At 34.3% G+C, this 12,606-nt stretch overlaps 1 protein-coding gene across 1 annotated transcript in view; it reads left to right on the forward strand.

Moving 5' to 3' along the window:
• Smp_149440 (putative rac-GTP binding protein) overlaps positions 1-10,531 on the forward strand; it is a 38,713-nt gene extending 28,182 nt beyond the window's left edge. Inside the window, 4 exon segments of the mRNA XM_018798367.1 lie at positions 3,934-4,260; positions 6,812-7,078; positions 8,942-9,504; positions 10,167-10,531. Of these exon segments, the coding sequence (XP_018653316.1) occupies positions 3,934-4,260; positions 6,812-7,078; positions 8,942-9,504; positions 10,167-10,284 (1,275 nt within the window). The 3' untranslated portion in view covers positions 10,285-10,531.
• The last annotated feature ends 2,075 nt before the right edge of the window (positions 10,532-12,606 follow it).

Consider the following 12,606-nt stretch of genomic DNA (forward strand, 5'->3'; position numbering starts at 1 on the left):
CTGGAGGTCTAGTCCACAAAGCAGTGAAGCATCGTGAGGAGATGCAGTCCCATGGTAGCCGGTGATCAACGATTGATTCGTACGCCATTTGTTCCTTCAGTATACTGGAGCCCATGTGCACCACCATTGGTTTGGAATCAGGGTTTTCCAACTTCCCTAGGTGAACTTTCCGTGTCCACCAACCCGGTTAGAGCGCCGGACATTCGCTTTTCGTTCTCTCAATTTCGTAAACAACAGTAATACCACGAGAAGGCAGTGAGTAGGACTTGTGTTGCAGAGGTTATATATTCGCGTGGCCATGTGAGAGCGTTTGGAGAGGGAGAGCGGACTCTCCCCACTCTCGGTCGTACCAGGGCATTTGGGGGCTGTTTATACATATGTCATAAATTAAAAGTTTTGTAATTAGGAATTGTCCATGTACTTCATTTCTTAAATATTCTCTTCATATTATTTCATGTATCCTTGGGTATGTGTGAATACTTCGGGACAAAGTCCTTTGTTCAAGAATAATAAGCACTTTCCAAAAAAAACTTTTGTTTTTTTCTGTATAAAGTGGAGAAACTAATAAAATAATTCACTTGTTTAACTAAAGTACAATTTACCTTTTTTGATAAATAGCTATGGGTGTTATTTACTAAATAATTAATTTATGTTATTCTGGGTTTTATTTTTATGATATTTGTTGTGATCGGTTGAAATGAGAATAATTACTGGGTATGTCTATAGAGTGACCTTTCATTCCCATCCTTGATTATTGATCTGTTAACTGATAGGTAACATATAGTTATGGTATTTTAACTGAATACTTTTTACTTAAATCATGTTTTTGAATTCTAAATGGATGCATTGGCATATTCAGTTTGTGGGGGTTCTGTTGTGGAGTATCTGTTCGGTTTCATGAACAAATTCATCACCTCAGTTAGTTGATTGAGAGGTTCTTTGACAGTGATTTTGTCACTAAAAGGTATATCAAATAAGTACACAAACTTTGTCAGCTCTGTCTACTAAAAGACTATTGGTTTTTAGTTACGGCTTACCCCAAACTGTCACCAGAATAGCCAGCGTTAAGTTTTATCCGTCAGGGTTTTCCACTGTTCCTCTTCTTATTTAATGTCGTAGATATCCTCCCAAAAACCACCTTGTATTCATCTAACTCTTCAGGGATTGAACTCTTACAAATAGGTCCATTTATTTACGTAGAATACGCAGACTACATAGTCCTATTTGCTGAAAAAAATCCGGTGTCTTCTGATCTTTTTCAGCAAAAATGCAAGCATGCTTGATATGTGCTTCTTTCCCTGAAAATCCGAGGTGTTAATTCATTAGATTAATTGAATTGTCAATAAAAAGACTCATTATTAAACAATACATTAGTGACGTCGGAAGTTTCAGATATCAAATATTATATTAAAACACGACAACACGTTATCGTGTTTCATCGAGTTTTTTCATTACTCGATTCTGTCCCCACACTATAAACTTACAATATCCTCCTCCCGTACTTGTATTTTGTCTTTTGGCTGTATTTGGCAACGAGCCAACATTGTGAACTAATGAAACTTTACTTCAACGAGGATAATACGACGGCGCTTAGTGCTTAAAACACTCAAATTCCAATCAAATAGATTGTCATTTTCAATAGTCCCATCTCACTTTATTCTGCGCAGTCGATTGGTAGACACTATTAACTTTCCAACCTGAAGTCTATCATAAATTTGATGATATAAACTACATAATGAGGATAAAAATCATTTGTTTCCTTCACTGTCCTATCATTACTTCTTCAGATATATAAAATTTTAGTATCTTTTTTCTTTCAAATTATTCTCTTTGTCATCTGAAAATGGCAAATTATTTCTTGTCTTTTCTCATAAACACTTACATGACCATGCCTTTGGTAAATTTATCAAATCAATAACTACAATGAAGATTTACTGACTCCCCAAACTACACGTCTCCGAATAAGTCCTAAAATCACATTGTCATTAGATCGAAATATAATCATTTATAGACTAATTTTCATGCACTCATGACATCACATAAGGCGGAAATACTGTTAAAAAAACAATAATAAATTTAAATTCACTTGGTATTATTTGTCTGAATCTCCCAATTGATGTTTAGAACTGCAATTGATGATCAGTCTCTTATTGGCATATGTGCATACTGTGCGTATCGCCTCGATATAGCCTTAATTCACAAGCATTATAAGCAAAGATGGATAGTGGCTAGCAGTTCACCTGAATTAATACAGGGAATATAATTGTCACATTCAACAAGAGTTCACACACTGATCATATAGAATAAAGTTTATGTTGAGTTGATACAAGAAGGTATTGACCTCAAAACACCACACTGAACGAAGTTCATACATGTCACCCTGGCCAAAATTCATAACGAATTGATATAAGAAAGCGTTGATCCATGTAATGTCATTTTTTTTATCTTGTCATATCACCAAGGTTTAAAGTTTATGATAAAATTAATACTAAATCCATCTCCACAACCTCATACTGATAATTACCATATGCTCACTAGTGACTAACTTTGAGAGGTGATTCTTGTGATTCTGACGAGGAGCTGTGACCAATGGAGTTCAAGCATGTCGAGTGTAAGGGAGCTACTCACCGAAGACAATAAAATATAGTTGTGCAACATCATGGATTAGTGGAAGTTAGACACTGACACCACTGGATGCCGACTCAATGGTCTTTATTATTATTATTATTATTATTATTATTATTATTATTATTATTATGTAAATAATAAAATGAATCCGGAGTAAATTAGGTGATCAGATTACTAAGATAGATAGATCACGTTAAATGAAGTCATAAATTGACGTAGGACAGAATTGAAAATTTTGAGAAATGTGGTAATTAAGTAGAAGAAGACGACGGTAACTTAAGAGAGGTGAACAAACATTTTCCTTTTACAAGGATTAGGCTTAATAGTGTATATACTAATGGGTTCTGTTGTATGCAAAAGATAAAGTCTGGAAATATGAAACAAATTCGTTGGGGTACTATAAATGGCTTCGAAAGCTAAATTTGTATCGATATGGTAACCGCTATCTACTAAATATGCCAAAACAGAGCTTCTTATTGTTCCCTTTTCTCCCTTGGTCAACCATAAGTGGTAATGTTCATAAAAATATGATAATATATTTGCCTCGTTGTATGTCCATAATAACTAGCTCCGCAAAGGTAGTTGAACTAGTAAATATATATCAAATATACATTATTAGTTGCGTACATGATACATTTTACACTTATCAAGATAAATATTGAAGTGGTTGTTGGAGGTAGTCGACAGGAAACCCTGGATCTAGGTTTCGTGCTATTTAGCACTCGTTAGCAAGGTGTACCTGTATCCTTAAGGAAGTTGATGCTCTTTGACGGATCACTGACCACTGAGTAGTGACCAGTGTCACGTGTTTCAGGTCCCAGCAATCAGTCAACTGTAAATTGATCATCTGTGCTATCATTTACTTCGTCTAATATGATGAGGGCAGGATAGTCTGCGTAATCGGTCATAATCGAATTCAGATCAGTTTTCATTCATAACTTCAAGCTGTAGTTACCCCTGGAGCTTGTTTCTTTTCTGTTTCTACACATTCTGCCTGCTTATTTTTTTTTTATCTAAATTAGATTTTCCTAGAAATATTCATTATTTAAATGTCAATTATGTAACATAGTATTGTGTCATAACATCGTTTTTTGTAGTGTTAATTTTGCGACGTGGGCACATATCCTGCACATATACATGCATGTAGTATAATACGATGTATATTGTGAAGTTTGAATCTTCGTTTCAACATGTTGCCTATATTTTTCGTTTTTTTTCTACACATTTTGAAATAGGCTGACAGCTTATCTCGAACCAAATCGACTGCTTGAATATTTCGCTTATTTAGGCTTCACTTATTATGAGTCTGGATCATTATGGCCATCCATTGTAAATGGTGATTATAATCAATATGATAGTGTTGCGCTAACTGGAAATAAACAAACAAATACAAATATGTCATCATTAACATCGCCATCAGTGATACACAAAACGTCCGGTTTGACTGGATCACAACTATTTGCTTCACATCGTTCTGACTTAAGTAAAACATCAGGTAGTATGACTGTTGCAAATGAAGCATTATTAAGAGCAATTATAATCACTAATGATAGACGTATAGATGCTATACGTCGTTCAACACAACGAACTGTGTTCTATTGTCGAGTTTATGGAGCTCGTAAAGTGGGCAAAGTGAGTATTACTGTTAGTGTGTTTATGTTTTCACTAAACTATTGGATTAACTTTTCTCCTTCCTAAGATTAATTTTTACTGTAATATCTAAGGAGTTATTTTTTATAATAAAATGCTTTTTAAGACATTGAGAAATTTCAGTTTGATTTTCTCCCCTCTTGAAAGTAATCGGACATCTTAGTGATGACATATCTTGTTTTTATACTACTTATCGTGTGTTCTTAATTCAACAAGGAGCATCATTTTCCTCGCCATTGTTATTAAACCTTGTTGACAAGTGTTAGGCAGTGCGAAAACCTAGATATCGATCTTCCTGTTGATTACTTCCAACTATTTATCGTTGAATAAAGACGTCACGATATCTTGCCACCTAGTTCATTCCCTACATTTCACCTTAGTTGATCGAACTCGATTAACACAAATAACCATACATTGATTGCTACTAATTGATCATATAGTGCCTGTGTGTATAAGCTGTCATTACTTTCCTAAACTGATTTTTTCTTTAAAAAATGTCGATCACTGGTCTAAGCACTCGACTTGGAACCTGACAGCCACATATTCTCTCAGTCAGTTAATCAATCACTGTAGAAATATGCTTTAGTTCAAGTTCTCTTACTAAATTAGTACAACACGATAAAATTGACAAGACAGTGAAAAAAGTAGTAACAGTGATAATGAGAAAGATCATATATTAGAAAATACAGTTTGAAAAGGTATGTCTAAAGGTATACTGCAATTTAAGATCTATGGAAAATTGAATAATGAATTTAGCTTCATATTCAAATTCAATCAATGGGTGTAACCTGTAGTAATGCAGATATTTTCATGCTTGATCTTCTTTCAAATATTAACTTATCAGTATATATATATATATTTTACACTTTTCATAACACCAACATTATCGAACTGTTGCTATAGTTATTATTATTATTTGAACCCTTTTACTGTTCATCTTGATTATATTTCCTTCTTACTACGTTAATAATAATGATGATAATGTGAATTGTTGCAACTTGAGCAACCGATACATATATTCTTGGCAGATTATTGCGGATGCGCACTGCTGAGGAGTTCCATAATAGAACGAAACGGCCATCCAGTGCTTCCAAGTTTTCCATGGTAGTCTAGCTTCATGATCTCAGCTATTAAAATTACTATGATATCCTTAAAACCCCTTCTGATAAAAATTATATCTCGTTTTTATTATGATTACCTAACAACTAATCATTGAATTTCTACCTGCAGACTACCTGGTTGGGGTCCGCGTGACTATCATAACCAATGGTTGGAGAATCTGTGTGACATGGCTCAGATTCGATCACAATGGCGCAGGTGTATACACTCTTTATCTTCCCTTAAACCTTGAGATTAAAATTGCTCCATAACTTTCTTCCTTCCTATACTATATCCTTATATACAACCTTTCTTTTATATATTACCACCACTAAATTAACTACTTCTATGAATCCGGTGTTGATCTTGTTGTGCTAACGAGGTATGGCAACTTGGACCGATGCATAAATGTGCCTGGTCTTACGTTGTAGCTGACTGACTGACTGAATTTCAAATCTAAAAGTTCTAGTACGTTTTGATCTGAATAATCACAAAGATGATCTTAACTGTTCATGAGAAATTTTAACAATAATCTATAACTGAATTATTTCATAAACTGATATTAAATTAATCATTTTCACATAGAGAATTAAATGAGTTCTACTTAGGATAATGTAATCTGAACTTATTATATAGATATATATATCACAAGTGCTTAGAAACAAGTTGGCTCCAATTCAACCAACACTTATTTATTACATCTCATTACATTTTTTAAAATCAATTGTGTGTGTGTGTGTGTAATGAAGATTTATAAAGTGATGTTGGCATCAAAACTGTTTGGCGCTGAAATTTAAAAAATTAAGGTATTGATTAATATAAGATAAAGAGTATTTCTATTCTTTTACTATAAACAACTGATTATCAGTTGTTGTGATTAGCTAGATGTTTGTATTTAAGAGAAAAAGAAAGTAATGACAGATATAATACATTTCAGAAACGTGTAAATCACTAATTCAATATATTCTTCTGTCTGTTTCAAATGTGAGGCTATGTTAAACGTTAAAATGAATATGTAATTATATGAACGAAGAATATAATTGTGTTTTAATATGATGGGAATTTTTCAACGAATATGTAATTAGTCTTGGAAGCGTTAAAGTTGTTACTTGACATTATATTTAGGAATCTCACGGTTAAATTCATGATATTCAAGATCTACAATTACCGCCACGAGTAATATAAATTATTTAGCACTCAGTAATTAGTGGATCATCTTCTTCTTCAGCAGGGCGCATCCACCACCCTGCTGGGGATCAAACCTAGGATCTTTCAAGTTTCGTGACAAAAGCACTTGATCCGTAAATCACAAAATCGGCATCCAGTGGTTTTCATTTTTAATTTCAACCAATTCACGATATTGTGTAACCATGTTTTATTCTCAATGATAATAACAATATGTATTAGTTCAGTTGTCCTTTTCTTTCCATTGTAGACATGCTTAATGCAAGGCCTACTTGGCCGTAGTTTAGCCGGTTCTGGTGGTACCGGTATCGGTGGTATAACTGGTCGTACATCAAATTGGGTAGCTTCATCGGGTGTTCCTGTCTATGGTCAGTCAAGAACTTTATTAATGCATGAGATCAGTGCTAGTGCAGGTGAACAAATGTCAGCCAATGAAGCATTAGCGGTAGATGTTGCCTGTCTGGTGTATGATGTTTCAGATGCAGAGTCATTTCGTTATGTAGCAAATATATTTCTTGTAAGTTATCTGTTTAAAAATGCTTTTTGTGAGTAACAAAAAACGTAATTAACTAATGTTCAGGAGATCCAAAGTATTCCTCAAAATGGTCCATAGGCTCCTAGAAAACGCTGGGAAACATTTTATCCAATCAGCGTTGACTAGAAGCTCCTCAGGAATATCTGGAGAGTAGAGAGTCACGTTTCTGATTTAATAATTGCGTATGCTACTACTATATTTAGTATGGTTCCGAAAACTCCTATAAGCCTATGGCCGTATTACTTACTTACTTACGCCTATTACTCCCAATGGAACATAGGCCGCCGACCTATGGCCGTATGGAATATTTTAAATACTCTTGTTTTTCCGTACAGAGACCAACCTTCAGGGACGGTGTTTCTTTATCTCTTGTGTGCAAGCTGCCGTATAGATTTAGCCTATGGTTGTTAGAAGCGGCTAGATATTCGAGTCGAGCGTTCAGTTAGAAGACTTATCAGTTGAGTTTAGTTTATAGTGGTTCAGATTATCTGGTTATTGATATTTTAACTTCGATTTGATTATTCTTGGTTGAAATATTTGTGAATTCTGTGCGAATTAATTCAATATAGGTATTATGACACATGTTAGTATACAGCAGTTGGAATATGGCTAGCAGTGGAATCCAAGACGCACATTCCTTTGCATTTAAAGCTCTCCAGCTCTGGATGTACCCTCATCCCAGAGTCAATATTTACACTGGTACCCGAACGCATCCACTAAAAATTACTTGATAACCTAATACACTTTAGATGTAATTTTTCTTATCTTAAGTTTTTGATTTAATTGTCATTTAATAAACCAGTGTATAGATGACTAATAAGCAGTTTCTTTGTACTAACTGTAAGATATCGTTAATATTTCTATTTAAATGGAAACTGAGGAGCTCCTCTTCCCTTGTGGAGAATTTCTAGCAACGGACTTTAGAACTATAGTTTTTACAGACTACTTTTTAAATGGCATGCAAATGATTGATTCTGAATGAGATTCTCGTCCATCAACCTTTTAGTTGTCACGTTATAAAGATGAGTCAAAAATGTATAGATACGATTAAAATCATTGTATCCGGTATTTGAATTGTTATGATTATCAATGTGAATAAAATAAATTTGATCTCTTTTTTCTTACCACCTTACACGATCGTCTTTGGTCCATAAAAAATGTTGGAAATCTTTCTAAAGTTTATTTTCGTGTTCAATAGCATTCCCTCTCCCATTATTCAGGCTTATGATTGCTTTTATCTTTGAAATACCGTTTACATCTTATTCAATCATCAAGTAAGCTGAAACAATGTTGTTACACCCAGAATTATGTATTGGAAGTCTTAGTCAGTTGTTGATGTGATACAAAGTCTATGTAAAACAAATTAACCATAACATACAGCATCCTTCAATGAGTTACCTAACAATAAATGTCATGCCGTGAATAATCTCTTTCGAGTCAGTAACTGGGATCTATCAGTCTCATAGTATGTATACTGCAGCCTTCCATTGTTATTTCACAGAATAAATGTTACTGAAGTGATATATATTGAGACAATTACAAGCTTACCAAATAAATAAGTGCACACGATTGGTCAATAAGTGGCTTGCACTTCAATAGGATGAGGCATACACCATTGATAACTTTACTTTCCAGGGGAAAAACATATATACTAATAAGCGTACATACATCCCTGAATCACTTTAGTCAAGTAACTTCATTCTGATCCAAATAACCGGTTACGGTCGTGTATAGGTAGATCGTGTATAAGTATCAAAATTAGACACCACACAACACAGTAGTTTATTGTCATCGGTTTTGACAGCGTTTTTCAACAATCTTTCTATTTCTTTTTTTCTTCTTTAGAATTTTTATCGTGGTACTCGAGTACCATGTCTTTTTGTTGCTGCCAAATCTGACCAATCACATGTCATACAAAATTATCAAATTGATCCTAGTGAAATGATAACTAAATACCATTTACCGCCAATTGAATCATTTTCTAGTGTTTATTTATTACCAAAACGTAAACATTACTTGCCATTAAATAATTCATTCAGTGATTTATCTAATGCTGCTACCGCTACTACTACTACTAGTAATGGTAATGGACTTGATGATACTAATACTACTACACTGTCGACAAGAAGACGTGCAGGTTCAGCCGATCCTATTTCTAGATCTTCACTCACTAGTAATACATTAACAAATAATTTGAACCAGCCACTACTTAATTCACATGACTCAGCGTCGTTAGAAAATTCATTGAATGATATTTGTGATAATTCATATTCGGTTACGAATGGATCACGTAGTAGACATCATTCACGTTCTGATTTATATAATAATACTAATCGTAATTTAAAAAGTCAAAGTGAACCAGATTTTCGTTCTGTATACATATTGTTGTGTACAATGGCAAATTATCCGTAAGTTCATTAGTTTAGTAGATAAAAATGTGTAGTATATGTTTCTTGATGTTATTGTACCAATATTACATGATACAAAATAGACGTTTAATGCTATTCGCAATTCCTTGTGTTCATAAAATACTGACCAAGAAATTCGTGTCTCCTGACATGGCCCAGATCAACCATCAATGAATTCATTAACTGATAGCAAGTCTTGGTCTGTTTGCCTTTAAGTTTTTTCTAATCTCTTACGTTAACTATCATCACTCACAAAGCCAAATGCTGGTCAGGGGTACATAATTCGTTGTGACTACCTCAGTCAATAAACATTCACATTTGCGTCAACCGTTTCGTCCTATTTATCTAGCACATGATACTAAACCTTAGAATTTCGTTGGAGTATGTTTCACATGTCTAACCTCCGTCTACTCCGACGTGTAATGATAGCTAATATAGGATAAAGTCAAAAGTTTGCATGCGACTGAATTGAAAACAATGAATCAGCACGTGAGTTTGCTGAATCATTGGCTAACTTTAGCATTTACCAGTACTGTAAGACGTAGTATTGTCTATGCAAGTGTGGTTCTTAAATTTACATGAAGTAACGTTTTTAATACAATAAATGTACATGCTTTATTGCATCGATGCTTATTTTTTTATTGGAAAATGTCTACTTTCAGGCATTACCGTGGATTCGAACTAGCCCAAACGGATCATACGTGGAAATGGACATTAGCAGCGACTGTCTTAGCAGGATTTGGATTTTTCGCATTTCAAATGGCAAAAACCCACTTGTAGTATATACATATTCACACACATTTCTTTCCCCTGTATATTATTATCATCTTCGAAGTGGTCGCAGCCATTTGTCTGCACTCTTTTCCACACTTTATGGTAAAGATTCTTTTCAAGATTGTTACATATTTAGACAAACAAATTCCAGGAAGATTGTTGTTCACAGTAATTTTATTAACTATCGTCACTTATGAATCACAATCCTTGAAGTATATAAATATACATAACCCGATAGTCATCGGGGTTTTTTAAAATATTCTGCTTATTTCTTTTTTGATTTAGCTGCATTAATTAGTAGTAAAAAAGGATTTGAAATTCCTGTCGGATCTGTAGTCTGGAGTTACTTTCTTACAATCTTATGAATTTCCACCGTCAAAATTAGCAACCTGTCCGGTTCGTCTATCGATGGAGGGATTTGTTATTTCAGCCATTTTTTGTGACCTGGTATGTATGACATCCCTTGTTATCTGTTATCTTCGCCTAGTCTTCATAGTGCTTATCTAATAACATAAAGTCATATCAAAGGGACTGCTAGTCTCCAGTACTCTTCATTGACTATTAATAAAGAATAAATGCAAATGACTATTGCAAACTGAATAAGGAGAATCCAGAATTACGTTCATACTGACTCAACTTATTTAATTGGTGCCAAACGGTACGGTCACGTCCGTCATAGTATAATGTTTGATGAAGTAGGTACTACACAAAGCACCTTAACTAATGTTCAGAAAGTGTATCTACACGAGAACGATCATTAGTAAATATGTATAGCTTAGTGTGTATATACTCTACTCGTTACATTGCTTACGCATATACATTACCATCTATGAAACCAGCCAGTTGTGCTCACCATATGACCTGGAAAAATGAGCATTATTCATACTATATAAACACAACCATAAATAGCCGTATTAGTAATAATAGTGGAAAAGAACACTGGAGGTATGGTTCGTGACGATGAGATGAAAAGTATGTATTAACATGTATCATTTTTATCGGCCCAATGAGATACTAATTTGTTGAATTTGCTGTATAGTATTAAAATACAATGTGCACTAAGACAAGTGATCTTCAAACAACATCCCTAACTAGTGTATTTTTGAATGATGCTTAATTAGCTAGCTTCACAAAGAGCTGATATCTATGGTTGCTTTAGAAATGCTGTCCGGTTAATGTGAATTCTCGCTACACACTGACGAAAGGTTCTCCATGGAAATGGTTCAAAGACACGATCTGTGAAGCTGGACATACAATAGATTAGAAGACTTACAGTAAACATTGAACACTTGGAGTAGGTCAGGAAAGATGAACGATCAATCGTGACTGCATTGCTCGGACATGCAGCCACAGTCACTCCATGTAGCTTCTCGGCATTTATATAAAACGACGAGTCAGTATACACAATGGTAAGACTTCGACGTAAGAGCTTATAGATTGGGTAATCACATCATGGCAAGTCCACTATATTGGGTAGGATTTATTATTCTAGTTCACTTGTACAGGCTTACCCAAACCTCATATGCTCCGCAAATGACACGTTTATAAACCTAAAACAAGACAGCCAGTTGAAGCAGTAGATGCAAAGTAAATAAAATATTACTGAAAAAAATACTTATTAAGTCCTTAAATATTTTCACCTAAAATATGTCTTTTTTAACGCGTTACGTGAAGATACCTTTAAAAAATCATTTCGCTTTCACTTTGAGTCTGTTATAAGGTTTACGAAAACACAGTAACATCTGATGTCAGGACCAGTACAGAATAAAAAAGTAACGTATCTTACCATTTTCTGACCTTGACTCATCCTTATATTCAGTACTGACCGAAATGTCAATACAAAGCAGTATGAATCAAAATACTGATGGGAAATCTTTGTTGACATAAATCCTCCCTAAGTGAATTGACTAGATGGATTCATAGTCCAAAAATTTCAAAAACTGGAGCAAAAGTATTAGGTTTACCTCAAAACTACTATATATGTCCATAGCTTATAATTAACCTTATGATATATGACCCGGCTACGATTATGTGTCAAATAAATGTCAGTACGACAGGTGGGATAAGAAACAGACTTATCTGAAGAGCATTTATTACTCTTTATTTCCTTGTGGGGACAGTTTAACAACACTGTGTCCTAGAAAATCATTCATCAGTTTTAACAGTTTTTGCAAAAGATGACTAATGAATGAACGTTATAGGGTTTGTCAACGATTGTTAACGTCAAGGATGACCCATCGTGGATTGACTAGTTGCACATCATGAACTGACCCGTGTGACAGTAATGGCACTCTGTTTCTTCAAATTATTCTTAAAATACACTTCCTC

This window comes from Schistosoma mansoni, chromosome 6, assembly GCF_000237925.1.
Source record: "Schistosoma mansoni strain Puerto Rico chromosome 6, complete genome".
NCBI lineage: Eukaryota > Metazoa > Platyhelminthes > Trematoda > Strigeidida > Schistosomatidae > Schistosoma > Schistosoma mansoni.